The 20,515-nt window shown below is 44.4% G+C and overlaps 1 protein-coding gene across 2 annotated transcripts in view; it reads right to left on the bottom strand.

Moving 5' to 3' along the window:
- RNF217 (ring finger protein 217) overlaps positions 1-19,343 on the bottom strand; it is a 65,293-nt gene extending 45,950 nt beyond the window's left edge. The window contains exon 1 of one of the 2 annotated variants that reach the window (XR_007202294.1): positions 18,613-19,343. Coding sequence is in view for 1 of the 2 variants with exons in the window: in XM_048297330.1 (XP_048153287.1) it covers positions 18,613-19,251 (639 nt within the window). In the remaining variant the exon portion in view is untranslated. The remainder of the gene's footprint in view (positions 1-18,612) is intronic. The other variant, XM_048297330.1, reaches the window with a different exon arrangement.
- Positions 19,344-20,515: the final 1,172 nt, after the last annotated feature.

The following is a 20,515-nucleotide window of genomic DNA, read 5'->3' as shown; positions in this document are numbered from 1 at the left end:
GCAGTTTTGCCCCAGAAAAGAACATCCTCTTGCCTGACATATACGTGGAAAAAAGTCTAGTCTTCAAAATTTTCTGAATCCACCTAATTTTCCTGACTTACTTGTAAAGCCTTTTTTTAACCTGCACAAACAGCAGGAGCTGCCACTAAAAGCTGCTGTCGTTGCTATGCAGGAAACTGCTGTCCCAAAGCACACTGACCTTCTGTGCAAGAGAAAGGCAGGAATATTTGTATTTGTGACTTTTGTGGCTTTGAGAGAATGCTCAAAAACCAAGATAAGTTTTATATACTTTTCACAATGCTCCCTGCAACAAGGAAAATGGGTGGCATCCTGCTGCAGAACTAAGTTTTGAGTTGTACTCACATTTCTAAGAATCAAAACATCGCTGCCTGAGAACAAACATGGCTGAGTTAGTTTCCTAATAAACTCATGTTAGCTTCCTAATAAACTCGGCAATTTTAGAATTTCTGCTCATGTGTGTCTACTTCTGACTCTTCCCCACCACCCCAATACACTATAGGTTTTTGAACCTATAGAAGAAGAATCATAAAAGCTGAGAACTTCTGGCAACACAGTAGGACAGAAAACCAGCTTGATGGTTCCCAAAAATGGACTTTCCCCAACCACTAGGATTTCTAGTACTTGTTAAAACAAGTCTCAGAACTTTCCTTCGTGGCAAGAGACCGGGTTCAGTGACCTCCCCACCCCCATATTCACAACTGGATAGGGAGGGATGGTAGAAGCATCCCTCCAGAGCTAGTCCCTGGCACTCCCCCACGCCCTTTATGTTCACACCTGCTGTCCCACTGTGTGCCTGTGCGGCTCCATAACTTCCTACAAATACAGAGGCTTACTACACTTTTAGTACCAAGTAACTTACAATATTAACATTAGGATGGCACATCTGAAATTCAGTGGGTTAACTGAATGAAAGCCACTCTGACTTTCTTTCCTCACACACTCCATGTATTTCCTACATAAACTGAAGGTGACCTAGTTGAAACAGCTTGAAGAGCATAAAAAAGACTAATTTTTTTTTTGGTCAAACTTCATTTGAGAACAGGCTAATTCACTCAAACAGCAAGAAAAAAAAAGTAACTAAATAAATCTGTTAGAATTTATATGAAAATATCAATGGTGTGGTGAGGCACTGCAACAAGTTGCTAGAGAAGCTGTGGATGCCCCATCCCTAGAAGTGTTCAAGGTCAGACTAGATGGGGCCCTAGGCAACCTGATGCAGAGGGTGGCATCCCTGCCTATGGCAGGGAGGCTGGAACTAGATTATATTTAATGTCTTTTCCAATCCAAACCATTCTATGAGTCTGTAAAAATATAACCTTTCAAAACTGCATCACTCAGGTAAAAATGACAAATATGAAAAAGCTAAAGGATGTTTATAGTTAAATCCACAAGTCATTTGCTGTTAAGCAATGGTAAGGCATTATCAAGAGAAAGTTTAAGAATATTTTATTAAATAATTTATATTTAATGAAATATTTTTTATTAAAGGTGAAAGTAATAATTAGCTGTATTGCTACGCATAGGCTAACCTAATTATAAAGCCATTTTTAACAATGAGGTCTTTGGAGTCTACTTTCAACCTCTACTGAGATACCTGTCTAGTAAAATATTTTAATGTAATTATGGAAAGAATTATAGAAGACCGAAGAAAAGACTCACATATAGTTCAAGTGGAATAGAAAAGTGCCTGAGTCTCTCAACTGATCAATGATTCCCCCAAATGATCACTTACATCTCATGTTTTCATATGCAGAATAATTATGCAAGTTTTGCACAATGAACAACTTAATACATATGAGAAAGTCTGACAAAACTATATAAATCAAGAAAGCAATAAACATTATTAAAATTAGGAAAAAATACGAAACCCCATACTAGTGCTAATGTTCATACACTCGCACATTTTGTGTCTCTAAAGTACAAACGGTTATGCTTAAAGTGCAAATTACAGTTCAATTTGATTTCTCATTTGCAAAACTGTAATCAGTAAGAAAGAACAGACTAGCAGACTACAGACTACACAGAAAGAATGATGAAACCGATCATGAAAGCATTTTTTAATGTGCCCCTTCAGCAATTTCTGCACACCAAATCTCTAAAGAAAATTATTAATTTTTCATTATAGAATATAAATGTCTTACAAGTAAGAATGTCTTTTTCCTAATACCAGCTTAATTTACCTCAAAGCACAGCTCTTAGTGATTTTGAGTACCAAAGGTGAGTTAACAAACTGAGTCGCTGCAGTAGTCATCTGCAAGAAGTCCCCAGGGACTTGGCTGGGATCACCCTGGAGGGGGCTCTAATAGTACCAGGAAGGGGAAAAACTGACAACACAGTCTTCTACTTTCACTATTACATTATTCTCATCTCATGGCTCCTGGACTCATGAAAGTTGTAATAATCCTCTACTCCTCAAAAACATTTCTGTGGGAGAGTATCAGCTTCTACACACTTTTGTCAGCAAGGTGGAAATCGATCCATCCATCACACACAGAGGGGAAAAAAGGTAACTCTAGATCAAAGGGAATAGCTACCAGCAGTAGCAGACAGTTACCTTACGCTGATCAGCTGCTAGGGAGATATGTGCCAGGAGAAATCACAGCCCAGGCAGAGCACATGAAGGGAGCAAGCAGAGCCCTGCAGCCTGCAAGGACCCAGCCTCTCTTATGCCCTGCTGCCTCTGCTCCCTGCAATTCTTCTGGTCTCTCTGCACCAGGATTTCCCACACACCACTCTGGCCTTATTCCTCACCAAGCAGGACAGTCAGCCTTCCATCTCCGCATCAGAAGCCTTACTGGATGTCCCCTGGAAAGCAGGCTGCCTTCAGAGACCATGCTGCGGCACAGCATCCAGAAACAAGGTGCCCCGTCTCATGCAATTTAATCCACCACAGCATATTACGGGGGTCTAAAATTGCCAACATGGACAAAATGTGCACCTAGTTTAAGTCCCACAGGACTGGAACACCTCAATGTTATAAGAATTAGTGAGTTAAGCCACCTAATGAAAAAATCTGCAGATAATACATGATGAAAAACTGCAGTTAAATACTTCATTTCCTGTGTACAGCATTTGTAAACATGAAGACAGAAATCCTGAATTACTGAGTTCCTCACTGAAACACTAAATATTTTTAGTGAAATAATCCAAATGTGATTTGTTGGGGTGGGGTTTTTTTTTGTTTTTTAAACTGCAGGAACAACCAAGTAAGTGGGTTTCTCCAAAGTTTACTCTCGGAGTTCTTCAAACTAACCATACACTGGAATTTCCCCCATAGATTCAAGGAAGATGGAACACTTGCGTTTGGAAGAAACCAAGAAAATCTAGAAGTCTGGGTTAGGATTCTTCAATCCTAACAGCAGACAATAATTTGCACCTGTGATGCAAAAAAAAAAAAAAATTTAGTATATTAAAAATACACTTGCTGAACTCACATGGTTTTCCTCTCATTAGTGCAGCCCTACCTGCCCAGCTGTATCAGTCACTTCCTGCACAAGCATTTGAACACCTACATGGCATAAAAACACCTCTTATTCCATCCAACACAGTACACAGGTTTAACTGAAACATTAAAGCTGCAGTTGGAGTAAACCTGTCCCCTGTGCCATCACACACAGGAACTCCACTGCTTCAGAAAGATTAGATCTCATTCCCAATGCCCTCCCACCACAAACCAAATTCTGCTCAAAGAGAAAGAGAGGAGGAGGAAAAAAAGAAAGGAAAAGCAGATAAATGAAGTCTTAATCTCATGGTTATTCCATTTTCTTCTTACTTATAGAGCTTGACAGGTAAGAAAAGGGAGAATAAAATCTATCTCTTCTGCTACTTCAAGGAGATGGGAGGGTGTCTTCCAAAATCTTTTGTAAAAACCAATGCAACAGTAAGATAACTACCGCATGCTTTTGTACTTCCAATTTTCACAACCGTTCTACTTTGCAACCAAAACTATCCATACAATAGAAGCACACGGCTATCGAGCTCTATCTTCAAAACCAGTGTGCTGGAATCACAGTTGAGTACCAGAGTAACATAGGCTAGCCCAGAACTTCTGCAAGCCACAAGTAACAACGCTTCCCATGACCATTCACTGCTTTGAACATAGGTCAGTCCCCTCTCTAGCAGTGTACAGATCAGCAAGGAGCAGAGAAGCCAGCTGTAAATGATGTGTCATGGAAGTTCGGCCTTGGCTTAAGTGTCTTCACTGAACACAACAGAGTGACACCACCAGTGCAAAGCATGGACAGCTCTCAGGGAAATTTACTACTCGCTCTAAAGCACTTCATCAAACAAAAGGTGGTGACATCTAATTACAAAGATCCTCCTGCAAGGAAGCCTCTCTCCTGGCCAATTAAACATTGCCAGGAAGAAAAACAAGACAAACACTTCAAGACAACAGAAATAAGCACAAAGTCCACAAATGAGTAATTTTCACTTGAATTCCACTGATGAACAATCTACAGTGTGACCAAGTTTGCCTTCAATTCTATAAACCTTTTCTGAGTGCCACTACAAACACCCTATGCAAAAGGATCACTGTGAAAAGGAAACTGCATTTTAAAAAGCTCCTGACAGCGGAAAGGAAGCTTACCCAGGAAAGGGAAGAAGAAAGCACAATTTGGAAGCTGGTGAGAACAGAGGTCACTCTCCAGGAACTTTACAGCACTCACTAGATAAGCAATGTACCTTTTGAAGAAGCTCAACTTCCTGCCATAAATAAAGGTTTTATAACCCACTCAAAATATGTATCAGCCAGCCATTTACTTCATTTAATCCATCTTATTACTTGGACAGTAGCATTGCATTTTTCAGGTGTTTCAATAGACCAGTACACAAGACATACCATTATCTGATATATTCCAGATACAGTTCTCATCAGTTTTTCCACCATGGCTTATATATGAAGAAATCCATTAAAACCATACAACTTTTAGAAATATTTTCAATGTTTCAATGCCTATTGGTGTCAGCATATATCAGTTCTCATGTTTGTGCAAGGTTTGTTTAAACCCAGAAGTAGGCTTGTTGTGATTCAACTTGTGCCTCATATTGATTTCAGAACCAAAATTTGCATCTATCAGTGCCTCCATTAAAATCTGTCTTTCCAGACTGACTTCACTAGTGAACTCAGAGACACAAAGTGATATAACCTTACAGGAGACCAGTTTAATCTGGTATAAATCTAATTTAACAAGAACTGAATTAAAAAAAAATTCTTTCATGCTGCAGTTTTCAAAGGTGCAAACATATACAGAAAATTAAAAACATACAGCATGTGTGCATGGCTACCGAGCCTCTACCTCTATGCAAGATTTATTGATTTTCCCTGTGGATCTAGCTTCTACAAAAAGCAGCTATAAAGAGCACAACAGCTTCAACAGGTTCATCTAGACAGTTTGCAGATGTATTTCGTACAGAAATTGAGTACAGAAACTCAACGTTTATTGCATCTCATCAGCAAAGCCCTCCCTATGTACACCAAGCCAGGCACAGAGCCAGGATGGATTTCACCATAATCCCCAATAAACCACCTTGCAACCACCCTGAGCTTCCGAAGCACTACCTGGCAGCCAACGTTAAGTACTCTAAGAATGCTAAAATCCTTCTACAAAACTTGTCAGATATTGGTATTAAAAACTGGAAGGAAACAAAAAACTTAGAATGAGATATCAGGAGATAAAGCCAAAATGACAATGCTGCAGCCTGTCAACTGAAACACACAGCTAAACTACAGACTAACAGAAAGACAAGGACATTCAACAACCAGCTACTTCCTTCCAGAAATTTACAGCAAACTTGCCCAGGTGGTAACAGTTAGTTTCACAAAAAAAAAAAAAATCTTTTTCAAAACAGACCCCACACCCAAACCACATGATTTCAGAGATTGTTTTTCAATGTTACATAGCTCTTCCACCTTAACCATCTGTTCTGTTCATTGTTTTAATGTAAAAGCAATCAGTGGAAACGAAAACAATCACTGGTCTTTGCTAAATGTTCTCTCTCCTAAGTTTCTTTATAAAACAGCCTGCATGAATTCCCTCGGAGAGTTTTTTCACAAAGGCATCCTCTATAGCCTAGGTCAACTCGGGTAACAGCAATGCAGTCTCTCCTCTGCCAGTAGAGGGAAGGAATCGCTTGGAAATTGCTCTGATCCAGCCAGATCAGTCTAACCAGAAATTCTCAAAAATTCAGTTTCAGAATTTATTTGAGAGCTATTTCTCCTAAAACCAGAGTGAGACACTTGACTTTACCTCCCATACGGTCAAAACAATGCCAGCTACAGAGCACTGCTTGAAGTGTGCTGCTTGTAGGTACACATTGGGCATTAAAAAGTATTTTACAGTTTTCAGTGGCCAAGAAAAAAGTAATGCCAGAAAATAAAACTCTTCTACCGTTTCCTCACTGGACTGCAGCTTATCAACAGAGTACACTGAGACGCACAGGCAGCCTTACCATCCAGATGGGCCAAATTCAGCACACACTGGTGCCACATGGAAAGCCTTTTTTGGGAGTACTGAAGGTGCTGGCTTTGAGAACTGCTCTGATACTGCACTTTTGTTCCCAATTTCAGATACTGGAAAGACTCTCCCAAATCCCTCCCTCTGACAGAGGCTCATACTGGTTTCTAGACTAACTTAATTCCTTTCAATTTTTAGAGTCTGTGTTGTGCCAAAAATTCTTTACAAGTGCCTACCCAAATTACCCCCTCCTGCATTTAGACAGAACAGTCATTTCTTCTCCCAGTTCTCCTTGTGCTCAAGTAAGCAGTTCTGCATCTGCGTAGCAGCTCTTTTCTCCTTGCAGTCCTTCTGGCTCATGCCATTTTTCTCAAACCTGATTTAATGGGTTTGCATGGCCTGGTTTTGGGGGACTAGTGGGGGGAGAGGGATTACAGGGGTGGCCTCTGTGAGAAGCTGCCAGAAGCTTCCTCCATGTCTGGCAGAGCCAATCCCTGGCGGCTCCAAAGATGGACGTGCCACTGGCCAAGGCTGGGCCAATTAGAAATGATGGTAACACTTCTGGGATAACAGATTTAACAAGAGAAAAAAAAGTTACTGCGCAGTGGTAATTGTGGCCAGAGAAGAGCAGGGTGAGAGTATGTGAGAGGAACAGCCCTGCAAACCAAGGTCAGTGCAAAAGGAGGGGCAGGAGGTGCTCCAGGCACCAGAGCTGGGATTTTTCTGCAGCCTGCGGTGCTCATGCCCCTGCAGCCCATGGAGTTCCACAGGGATGCAGAGATCCACCTGCAGCCCCTGGGGGAGACCCATGTTGGAGCAGGTGGATGCCTGAGAGCCTCCTAAGAGGCTGTGACCCTGTGGGAGACTCGTGGAGAGAAGGGCCCATGCTGCAGCAGCCTGTCCTTGGGGGACGGCACCCTGGGGAAGTGTGACCCATGCTGCAGCAGTTTGGGGAGGACTGTTGACCGTGAGATGGACTCACACTGGAGATGTTCCTGGAGAACTGTCTCCTGTTGGAGGGACCCCACCGTGCAGCAGGGGAAGCACTCTTCTCCCTGAGCAGTGGGAGAAACTCCTGATGTGATGAACTGACCATAACCCCTTCCCTGCCTCCTAGTACCCTGGGGTAGGACGTGGAGCTGGGAAGGGGGGGGAGTGGTGGGGAGATGTGTTTTTAAGGGTTTATTTTACTTCTCATTATCCTGCTCTGATTTTGTTAGCAATAAATTCAATTAGTATCTCTAACCCGATTCTGTTTTGCCCATGATGGTATATGGTGAGTGATCTCTCTCTGTCCTTATCTCAACCCATAAACCCCTCATTGTATCTTCTCTCTCCTGTTCAGCTGCAGAGGGGAGTGAGAGAGAGGCTTTGGTGGGTGTCTGGCATCTGGCCAGTATCAGACAACTACACCCGAGATTCCAAACAAAGCCTCACCAGATGCAAGTGTCTCATTCCTCTCCTCTCTGTACTAGAGCCTCAAATTGCATTCAGGTTTTTTAGTGGTTTCATCATTATCAGCATCATCTGCTATCATTCACCCAGATCTGCTGTCTCCTACTAACATTCCAACAGTTGGACAAGTTCATACTTGAAAAATAAAAATAATGAAAAACCTCTTCCTTGCTCCTTCTTTTCACCATAAAGATAGATAAAATTCTCCTACATGGAAACTTGATAGAGAAGCAAAATGATAAGCTAGTATCAGAAAACTTATCATCTGGTGACAGTTTATTACTGAGGCAATGAAACGGGACCCTTCTCCTGCTCTCTTCTCCTTTCCCCAAACATCTCACAGCTTCTCACGAGAAAACATGCTTCTAGCCTGTGAAAACTGTAGTTATAGCCCAATGCACATCCTAGAACTTTTCTTAAAATCTAGGTTAATTTTAAGAACAGGCTTAAAATTTTTATGGGTCAAAAGCAGTACACCTATGGAAACATAAAAAATCAATTAGACTGGCAAAAAATATGCTGAAATAGTCATTATTTTAGTTGTCTTCTTCAGTAGAAATTTTTCAGTTTTTACTTATACCAAGAGAATGTATGACCAAGGTCAAAAGAACCTTCACTATCAAAATCTAATTATGCATACCAGCTCTTCCATGACAGTGCTGTACCTTGCTCTGTTGTATGTTTTTGAATGTCATATTCAATACCGATGTGCATTTTGTGTCTTTGCAGAAGAAAAAACCCAAACAAAACACCAAAAAACCTAACACGCCTATCACCCACCCACCAAAAAAACCCTAACAAAACACAACATAACCCACACAGTAAAACCCCAAAACTCTTCTATAATTTTAAGTTCTGCGTCTTTTCACTTGTTATTCAAACAGATTAGGAACAACAAGAAACTTCCTTTGAGAGCTCTGTGGTGCAGAAAAAAATTTCTCCCAAGAAAATAATGATCATACTTGGCATTGCCTGGCTGCAGCAAACTAAATCTGTTGAAACAAGCAAGATCAAAAGAGAGGTTCCTCACCTGCAACAATACTCACATGAAAAACTTCATTTGTAAGACTATCTTAGGAATAATCTATGTTACAAAACACATGAGGATGCTTTAGAATTCAGCTAGTTGAAAGCTCCTATTTAATGATGCCACATGTGGCAGAGACAGGAGCAGTGGGTACCAGCCTGGGCTTGACTGGGCACCTCAGTGCTGTGAGCAGCTCAGAGTAACTCCCAGGACCCTGCCTGTCCAAGAGCTGTGGGTGCAGATGCACCTTCAGGCGCTGGATAAACTGTGACTTCCATCTGGCTTGTGAAAGAGGAAATGATGCAGCAACAGGACCGAATTGCAGTTCTGATTTCATCAAGCTCCAATGAAAACCCCCACCTGTCACCTTCATGAATATGCCATTTTCAAAGGTTTTGGTCTGACAGGCTGCCACAGCTGCCAAAATAAATGGCTTGGCTTAGCACTCTATCCAGTACCACCTTGTGGTGAAATAAACATTTGCATATTGTGCATAACAATTAGAAACTGGATAAGAATAAAAGAAGCAAAAAATGACTGTAAGAGGTTAGTTTTTAAACCAGATCTTTTTTTCTGATGATGGATCAAGTGATGCACAAATAGTAGGGAACAAGTAGCAGACTGGGGTGAGCAGCATTGCTAGCTAAAATCACTGTATACCATCAGCTTTAGACAAGTCACCTTTTCTTGACATGGATAAAAAACAGAATGAGATTCAGAACTCATTTTAGAACCTTAATTTACCAGAAGTGATAACCTGGCCTTGTCTGACTACCTGTCATGGCCTGGGTGAGGTTCTCATGAAGCATTACACTCTGCAATAATTCAAGTAGGATTCGATGAGTTACTTTCACTGAAAGAACAACAAATCAAGCCTTGACATGAAATACCTACTTTGCTGTGACAAAAGCACTCAGCGATGTCCATCAGTAACAGCTGCAACTCACTGCAAGGAAGATTTATATCTTACTGACTGGGAAGATGCTAGTAATTTAAAATCAAGTTAGAACTCCAAATAATGTCTTGAAAGAATGGACATCTTCAGAAGTTTGAAAATTACTCTTTAAGTGTTACTGAGAAATACAACACAAATAAGGCTGAATTTACTTTCCATTACACAAATGAGTGAAAATTTCTGAGTCTGCTTGATTTCCACTGCCCTTATGTAGGGCAAATGGGCACCACCAAATACGTGCATACTTTGAAATATCCAGATTTTAATACTGTATTTCACTTTGGCCGCTTTGAGGTCTAGGTGGACCTGTATATGTCAATATGCATAAGTGTCTAACAGCAACAACACTTAGACTGAACTTCAGTGTTTCACAACTCATTTTCTGCCCTAACCTCCATATGAATTCGTTCATCACAATAAAACATATTATCACCATAATTCTGTCTGGAGCCCTAAGATGTACGTTTTGCAGTTGGTATGCAACACTAGGCATCTTAATACTATGGGCCATGTTTGCTCTTTTGCAGATCCATCCATTCTGAAAAACTCTGAAGTTGCACATTCTTTCCCACTTTTAAGCTGCATGCTAATGCCATAAAGTTAACTAAACAGAGTTTCCAAGCTATTGCACAACTGAACTGCACATGCATGTGAAAAAGCACTGAGCAATTTCTATACTTCCTCCTGTGAGGCTTCTAAGCAGACAAATTTTACCTGACACTGCACAGGTGCACTGGAATGGAAAGGCATAAGGTGTCCTCTCCCCAGTTAACACTCTCACAGCGAGCAACATTAAAATAGCTGAAAGGTTAAGAAGCCCTTGCCCATCATTTCTTTGCCCCCATACAGCAGCAATAGTACTGACTATAGTGAAGGACTTCCTTTTGCTTCTGCAGGAAATTGGCACCTCTCACAGGCACTCTGTAATCGTGTCACAGATGGGATGCTTCACCTACCTACTCCACCCACCCTGCCGCCAGTGGGATATAAAAGTCTTCCAGCAGCTCAGTAAAACACTAACCCATTATTTTCCTGGAAGTTCTGTACTTTAAAGTGTGTTTAGAATCCTTACTTTTTTTTTTTTTTCTTTTTAAGGCTAGATTTATTTCCTGCCTGCCTCCATCCAATAGGAAACCAGAAAAAGAGCTAGTCCCATCTCACTTTCTGGCCACAATTTACAAGAATAACTGGCCAGTAATCAGCTGCAGCTTTAAATAGAGGCCAAAGATCCAGCCTACATGGAGGCCACCAGTCTTCACAATTCCCTTTTGTTTTATGAACACTTACCCTCAGCAAGTCCACCTTCTGGAGCAAACCAATTCCTACATGACCATTGTGCCCTTCCCATCCCAGCAATCTTCTTCTCCCTTTTCTTCCTTCCTTGTATTGTGTGAGCAACCCCCACAGAGCCACGTCACAGCTGAAACAGTTTGGATAGGACTTCCCTTTCCTACAAGCTAAAGGGACAGAGTCATTCAGATCCCCGTTCTACACCACCCAAGCTGATACACAACCATTCCTACGAGATCAGGATGCCAAACAAAGTAAACTAGAGAGGTGCTTGCCCCTGCTGCCATTCGTATCATGTTAGTGGTAGAAAACAATACACAGTGGCATCAGGATGACTAAGCTTGAAAAAATGAAACTTTGCCCCTTCTGTTTTCCAGTACAAAATCTTATATAGTTTCTGCTGTACTTAATAAAAACATCACTGGGGAAAATGAGTGCTCTACAGTCTACTAGCAAGCTCGAAAGGAAATGGAAATGTGATAACTTAGAAATTCCTTTACCTTTTCATGGAATTCTAATCCAGAAAGTGCACAGCCTTTCTCACAAGGAAGTAAACGAGAGCAACAGCGCATCCCAATAAGGCTGTCAATGAAAATATACATAAATCTCAAACTGAAGCAGCGAGGTAGCATCTAAGGTAAATGTGGACTTAAATGTAGAATCTAAGACATTTCAAATTTAATTCCAAATCTGGCCTAAACTACTGTTAAACTTCTGACCTTCAGCACTGAAATCCACACATTTTTTTCTCTCTTAGTAAAGTCTTGAATTTGTTTTTCATCCTAATTTTTAACTTCCAAGTAAAATTCATTTCTTTGCCCTACAAAAAATTTTTCAAGTACTTAAAAATGGACTTAAAAATTAAATAGGCTCTTCACCACTAGGCAGATTTGTCACTTTTTCTAGTGTAGAAAAAGTAGTAAGTATTTGGCTAATAATATCCTGTAGACAATGACTTTTTTACTTTAAAAAGACAATTCACCAAGAAAGTACTTAAAATAAAAAAGAGCAAGAGAAACATAAGCACAAGCAGATAAAGCATACAGAAAGATAGATAAACCTGGGTGGGTAAGTAATGCCCTTCTTCAAGGGGATGCCTCCAGTTAGAATTCTTTTAAAGAAATTACATCCCTTATAACCCTTTATCATTTTGACAATGTACTGACATCCTGGCCATTTAAAATACATACTTTCCTCGAGCCTGGCTGGTTAAGACAGCAGGAAGCAAGATATTTGTACAAGAAGAAAAGAGGAATGAAGGGCCAAGAGGCCCCAGAGCAGTTGGAAGAACAGTTGTTCTGGGTGGAGAAGCAGGAATGGGGCAGAGGTGAGCTGAAGTTCTTCCCAACCCTCATTTAACTCCTTCATTTCTTTTTGTTTGGGCAATTAAACCCAAACAACTCAGTTTTCAACTCATTTAATTTTACATTCCCTGGACTGATTCCATACCTGTGCCTGGTAGCTCCTGTGAACAGCTGGTGGGAGCAGTGGGAGGGAAGGCATGCAGCAGATGATCTCCTGATGGCTCAGCTTGTCTGTGGTCCCCAATGCCAACACCACCCACAGACCAGTGAGGTGCAACACACTGCCTGTGAGAGACAGCTGACAAGGAGGGCTTCTGCTTCACAGAAATTACACACTTTCAAATTAGGTTTCAACCCCAGCTAAAACAAAACTGGTTCCCTATCTCCCACTGCAATTTGCCATTCACAGGAAGACTTTACACTTCAAAATCAACTTCACTATAAACACCAGTGAACTCATGGTATTGCCGTAGCACCCACCATTTACCCCCATCCCTCACTATCAACATCAACAATTTCATAATATCCTCCCCTCAGGAACTTGGGCATTTCTCCATTAGCAAAGCCCTTCCTTCAACTGTTCAAAGGTGACACCATCTTTTCTACTCTCAGTATATTGGATCCCAGAGTTTTACCGAAAATGTTCTTAGCTGTAAGAACAGCCACTCTCTTACCCTTCACTTCATAACAGCATGGCTAAGAAAGGACAGCCACAATTCCAGCTCTACATCTGGCAAAGACTTATCCAAACAAGAGGAAGTCATAGCTAGCCATGCAGAATAAGCTCGAAGCTAGTTCTGCACAGGGAACGAACATACCACATGCAGTGCGCACATGCTGACAGAGCACCTAGGCCTACACACACTAGGATAACTAGGCAGTATTATCATTCAAGAACATTGCTCAAAACTAGTTTTCTTTAAAACTAATTTCAAAGCATTTTCATGAATGCTGGATTTTGTAAACTGTTCCAAACTTAAGTTTTGGCACAAACTGGATTCACCAAGAAGCATTCAAGATGGACTAAAAGTCTGCCATATATCTTGTCAACTTGAAAGACTAACTCTTACAATCTTAGAGGTACTTGGGTATCATCCTGAACTGTGACATCTGGCTATGCAACAGCATTTTGGCACTGGCACTGCATACAACACATCAGGAGAACACAACAGACTTTCAGAAGCTGTTTGCTGAGTATGACAGAGAAGTTTAGGTGCCCCTGCAGCTTACAGGCTGCTCATATCTGATGGACCAAGTCTGTCTGCCTTCTCCTCCTCCTCCTCAAGGAACACAGCCAGCTTACAGTGACTGAGGTTGCTGATTTGGTTTAGAAAGCCTGTAAACCAGCAGGCTCTTTTCTCCTCCTGCACCTCTCTTCCTCCTTTGGAAACTTCTGTGTTCTTGCAATGTCAGCTGGAGGGGTGGTTGCTCACCCTGCCATCACCTCCTGGTAGGCAGTTTGCAGCCATCCCAGCAACTCGGTAGCTGGTGTTAGAGCATGGTTTTAGATTAATTACCCTTGCAAACACAGAGCTGCTTCTGCACTGAATGACAGTGGCCCTTCTGAGCTCTGGTTTGACTCAGGGCAAAAGCAGCTCATTAACCATCAGATGATTCAGCACTTGGTGCCTACATTTCTGCTGGCTGGTTTTCATCAGCAGACTACAGCTTTGAAGATGTATCATTTTTATGATACCATCAGGCACCTGACGAGACACAGGTGTCAAGACCCTCCAGCTCTAAGCCAGTACTAGCTTTATGTGATACAGATTGCTCCTAAATTTTCCTCTTTGCTATGCAGCTTTATAATCACATTCCCAAAAATCCTGACTGTAACAGTCAGCAGCTTTTTTTCTCCAGCTCTTTCAGAAAGAAATCATGCACAGAAAAGAAAGGGGTCAAAAACAAGATCTCTGGTCACAGACAGAGAAAGACTGGTAAGAGGTCCTGAGCAGAGGGAGGATGATCTCCACATTTCATGCCCGGAAGAGAGCAGGATTCTTGTCCCACCAAAGCTAACCATGCACAAAACGTCAGATGCAGTCCCTCCCCACCCCCAACAATCCCTTTTGATTTACTCATGGCTACTAATCTCATTACAGTTCCTATAATTAAAGTACTATAAAATCTGATGAAGAATACAGTATCCTGTTTAAATTAACTCACCTGAAGTCTTTTAATATAAAAATGACTACTTCAACAGAGTTACAAGATTTACAAAATAAAGTATCACTAATGAGCACAGGATCAAAACTGGATTATCAAGTTTCCCGATTTGCATGTAGAAAGAGCAAGCACCAAGGTTTCTATAAAACTTTTGCAGCCGTTTTATAGGAAAAGTGAAATGCTCCCTGTGACTTAAATATACAAGCAGCTCAGAGAGGTTAGGAAGTGAATCACTCTTTTAGCAAACCTCTGTATGCACAGTTTCTGAAATAACCTAGGTTTGGTGCCATGTTTAATGGAGAGAAAGATGGGAAAGGAAGGAGGTGAAGGAGATATGGACATAATATTATACCTCTGAGATTAAGTGTCCTGGCTGTTCCTTCCCTGTCCCAAGTTTGTATGCTGGATGAAAGAGTGCAAAAACCCACAGCTCCCAGCTGAATGGGAAATGGCTCTTCCACACTTTTGACCCCAACCTCACTCCACACATACCTGAGAGTCCATGGAGGGAGAACACTGGCCTTTCAGAAAATTACACTCTTCAACCTCATCCATTAAGCATAACAAACAACAGCTCTGGGCTGCCTCAACTCCTGGAGGCAGAGTTTGCTGGGACCTGACTCAGGCTCTGTGGGATCCACACCAGATCCTGAGCTGTGAAAGCCACCACACCACATCCTGAGGGGTAAAAGCCACAACCTCTTCCATGATAACCCATCACCCATACCTATCAATTACCACATCATCAATGTCTTTGAGTCCAAACAAATAGCCACAAAATTTTTTTGTGAATGGTAGATCAACTGGTCACAGTCAGACCCTGAAGAGCCCCGAGGGCTCTGTGACTATCAGGATGTGAGACAGAATAGCTAAATTGAGGCAGAGGTAAAGTTACGAAATTTTCCAAAGTCAGGCTCCAGATCAGCCTGGGCATTCCAGGCTCGCCTGCTAAGCTTCTGCTCCAGCCACTAAATCTTTGAAGGGGATTATGCAGCAAGGTGCCAGTGACAAGAAAGACTGGACTTGACCTCTAAGGACCTTCAGATGTTACCCTCATTTTCCAGCATGCTGGTAACATGATGAACAAACTCTGCAGTTGGAGTATTTTCATCTGGCATTCCTTTTAAGAATGCCTAAAACTTCAGTTGATTTTCTGATCTATAAAAGGCTCCAAGGCAGAAGTTCTGATGTTCTTATGTATTTGCATAGAAGAAAGCAGAGTGCATTAACAGAGTTTTTCCTTTGCTACTTCATTAAACATCATTTCAGGAATCACAATGAAGCCATCATGAAGAATACAGCTTTCTTCAGTGAGAGAACACACACAGACATCAAAGGCAACACAAATTATTTTAAGTGCTATACTTACTTCTGCCAACATATTCCACATCTTCAGCATGAAGAGACCACTCCTCCAGAGATATAGAGTCAGCCAGTGCACAGATTACTATTTCTCTGACAAGGAAACCAAATCTAAACTATGCACAATGCTGCTTGGAGTTTTGTTTTTCAGTTGTTTTTTGTTTGTTTTCAATTTCAGGTACATTCTTAAATCAGGCTGATCATATCCAAAAGTATGATCTTTTAAAATTTTCAAACAAAACAGCTTTTCAGCATTTATTTCTTTTGATTTTCTAATAAATTTTCTTTTTAATTTGCTACAAAAAGTGCAAAGTCTCGAAAGGTAACGATTTCTAACCTATACTGGCTTTTCACTCATCCTTCCCAGAAACTCTTCTAATATAACTGACATGGAGAAGCCTTTCTGTCTCCCCAGGATGACTCACAGGGTCCTTTCACAGCACAAAGGAAAAACAGATCACTTCTTGTTCTTCCTGAAGAAATATCACTTTCTCGTCCTTTTCAAAAAGGAAGATAAGGGAAGAACACGTTGAACTGTTTCTTGTAATATTTTGTTTCATTTTTCCCTAACAAATTTATCAAGCAACTAAAATTCTGCCTGGTCATGAAAGCATCTGTAACAACATGTCCACAGAAGTGCTCTGTGAATCTCAATCCTCAAGATCAGCATCCCTTGCCCCACCTTTAATGCACAGGAGTAAGCACCCATATGGCTGTGTGCCATACGGGTACCTTCCAACAGCTCCTGGGATCAGCTTTGCGGGTGCTTAGCAATAGTAGTGGCTTCCCTGAAGGGGGCATCCCTGCATACACATCCAACACCTGGACAATGTTAAACCCACTTCATAGCACATATACTTGGCTCCTAGGCCAGTCAGCTATTCCAGCCACCAAGCTACTGCTTCATTCTCCAAGAGTCCAGCCTAAACCAGGCATAAGAGTTCTTCAGCACGGCTTTAAATACCAGATCATGTAACTTCCATTACATCACTGTAAACTACAGGCACCTGCAGAAGATAGGGAAGACCATCCTGACATCACAACACTCGGCAATTTCCAGCTTCAATGAAAGTCAATATTCTGACACGTGATCTCAGTGGCAGATATCAAAGTGGCACAAATATGCACTGACAATATAATCTAAAAACCTAATGAGAATTTCCAGTCTACCACTTATCTACAAATCAAATCATTCTGGTCTCTGTGCACGAAGACTCAAAAAGGCTTATTAAGTGTTCCCGAGTTTCAGTGTTAAAGGAAACACACAAAACGTAACTCTGACCAGCCAATCCATCAGTTCCCAAGTTAAGCTCTTTGCTGTTATCTAAACATATCCAAACTGGATCATAAAAATCCTAGTGAGTTTACTGTTAGCCAGAACAAATACTACCAGCACCAGCAAATGCTACACAGGCTACCAGGGCCCAGAGAGGAGCAAGTACTTGACTTCTGCCAGCACGTGCAATTTCCAAGCAGTGAAATGTACTCTGGTCAGAAGAGGCCTGTCAACTACTTATATAGTGCAGGGGTAGGTGTAACCAACCATCCATCCCTTCCCTACACGCACAGCCCAGCAGGAGCACAAACTGCCCCAGTACAGCACCAAGCCCCAACAGGTGTAAAATTCATTCCAACACCAAACTAGAACATCTCCACCAAGCACGGCCTAAAAATTTCTGCTAAATAAAAGCATAAAGGTGGTAAACAAAGGGTTTAGTTGGTTTTGTTTTTCCCCCACACACCATACTTCTCCCATTGTTCTTCGTGTTTAGGGTATAACTACATCAACAGCAGAAACACACAAGTATTCTGCGGTGCTAAACTAGCTACTGAAAACATTAGTGAAGACAGAGCTTAGTTATCAAGTGCTGATTTTGATTTGAAACAGCAGTTCTGACTGACAGAACAGTGATAAACATGTAAGCACCCTATCTGCCCAGGATGGAAAAGTTGTGTTTTCAAATTTTTTCCTCAAATAAGTTATTGTTTACTCTTGTTAACGGCAATTGTTCACCAGCAGTCACACACACACTATTTGAACCTCGCACAATTGGCCTAACACCAAACGCGATGTGTCCTGTGAGGACCAGGCCGAGCGGCTGCGCCAAGAGCCCGAACATCAGCAAGCCCGAGCGGCGGCGGGCAAAACCCCCGGCTCCAGGAGCCACTTCGGAGGCGGCTGCCAACGCTACCAAACTCCACTCCTTATCACTCCTTGGCCTCCTCTTAAAAGAAAGCTGGTGCTCCCAGCCAGGTAACAGCAAGACTTTCAGATTTCAAAGCGAAAATCCTTGTAAAGATGGGAAGAGCCTGAAAACACAGAAGTGACCAGCCCGACCAGCTGCGTACGAACGCGCGGACCAGCACTTCAGGAACGGGAAGTCGCTGAATCCGCAGGTCGCACGCAGGTGGCGGCCGACCGCGTTCAACACGGGACGGGAAAAGCTCCCTCCCGCTCCGCACCCCACGGCCCGGGCTGGCTCGCCGGGCCCGGCGCAGCACTCAGCCCCGCCGGGCTGCCCGAGCACGCGGCCACAGCCCCCCCAACACACCCCGGCAGCGACCGCTGGGAAGTACCTGGGAGCTGAGGTACCGCCGGAGGCACTCCTCGCACACCGCCTTCTTGCAGCAGGACAGGGGCTTGATGGGCTTCTCCTCCAGGCACACGCGGCAGCTCAGCACCAGCAGCGGCCCGAACTCGCCCGCGATCAGCCCGGAGAAGGGCTCGGGCAGCAGGTACAAGTCCACCACCTCGATGCTGCCGCCCGACGACAGCGGGTCGTCGCCCGACACCACCTCGCGCCGCGCCGGGGGCTGCCCCACGCCCGGGCCGCCGCGGGGGGAGCCGGCGGCCGCCGGCGGCCGGTCGTTCTCCACGCAGTAGACGGTGCAGTACACGTGCCGCCGGGGGGGGCGGCGGCGGCCGCTGCCTCCCTCCAGCCCCTCCTCCGCCGGGGCCGCCGGCTCCCCCGAGCCCGGCGGCTGTTCCGGCCCGGCCGCCGCCTCCGCCTCCTCTTCGGCCCCTCGCCGCTCGGGGCCGGCGGCGGCCGGCAGCAGCTGCTCCCCGCCTCGCCCCGGCCCAGCCGCCCCGCCGCCCGGGACCGCCTCTCGCGGCAAAGGCGTCTCGTCCGGGCCGGGCTCCCGCGGGCCCCCGGCCGGGCTCGGTGGAGCGGCGGCCGCCCGCGGGGCGCTCAGCGAGCTCTGCTGCTCCCCCATCGCCGCTCGCCGCCGCTCCTTCCCATCCAGCCGCCTCCCGGCCCCGCTTCTGCTTCCGGGTCCCGAGCCCCGCTGCGCCGAAACCCGCGCCGCCTGCCCGCCCGCCCGCCCGCGGGCGCCGGCCGCCGCCGCCCGGCCTCCCCGCCGAGGGGTTGCGGGCGCGGGGGAGGGAGCGGCGGCAGCGGCGGGTGTCGTTCCGGTCAGCGCCGCCCGCGGGGTACCGGTCCGAGCCCGACCCCCATGTCGGGGAGGACGCGGGCAGCCTCCCCTGGTGCCGCGGGGCAGCGCGCCCGGCCGCGCCCCGCAGCCGCCCCGGCCCGCCCCGCGCGTCACCGCCCCCCGCCCGCGGCGGCCGCCCCGCCGGGCGCACCCGCCTTCCCCGCCCCGTCCCGCCCCCGTCCTCACTGACGCAGCTCCTCCGCTGCACCCTTCATTCAGCCGTAAACACGCCGTGGCTGCCTGCGCGCTGGCGTCCGGCACCGGCACCTCGAGGTGTTGTCCCGGGACCCAGGTTTCCTCCGCCGTGTGCCGGTACCTGCGGCCCGGTCGCAGAGTAATGTCCTCTGAGCAAATTGTGAGCGTCCGATTAAAAATCATCCCCGAAGAAAAAAATAATTGTAGTGAGTATCATCAGTGCCACTGTGAGAGCCGCACACTAACATCGAGGCAATAGAGTGACATTCACAATAATAATTGAAACTGTTAATAACAGGAGCATCCGTAGAGGTTCTAAACAGTATTTGCTTGTTCAGGTACTCAAAATTAAGGGGATTCGGGGGATATATGCACATTCTGCTCCAAGAGTTGGCCACTATGACAATGCCTCTGCTTGAAGATGGTACCTCCAGGCCTTGACATCATCATTTACATCATAACGTAGGGCAGATGTCATGGAACTGATGCTGCAGCAACTGAGAACCTTTACGTGGACTGTGCAGTTTCCATCCTGAACTTGGTGTTACTCAGAAGTTAATTAGTTGCTCTGCTTGAGAGGACATGGTGTTGGGCTTAACTAGAGTGAGAAGAGGAGGTTTGCAAGTGGGGAGATGACAGTCGGGGACATCATGGCTGTCTGCATGTTGTACCCTCAACCCCAGTGAGCTCATGATCTCAGGATCATGCAGGGAGCAGCTGCATGTGTTTGCCTGGCTCCATGTTTGAGCTTAGCAGCCCAGCTGCTCAGCTGCAGTATCCCAGAGCACAGGGCATTGAGGACACTGTATGCGACCTGTCCAGCTTTCGAGGTTCCTGTGTGGCACTGAAA

Source organism: Corvus hawaiiensis, chromosome 3 (genome assembly GCF_020740725.1).
Source record: "Corvus hawaiiensis isolate bCorHaw1 chromosome 3, bCorHaw1.pri.cur, whole genome shotgun sequence".
In the NCBI taxonomy this organism is placed as follows: Eukaryota; Metazoa; Chordata; class Aves; order Passeriformes; family Corvidae; genus Corvus; species Corvus hawaiiensis.
The sequence above is the reverse complement of the archived record's forward strand: the minus strand, read 5'-3'. Positions and strand labels throughout refer to the sequence as shown.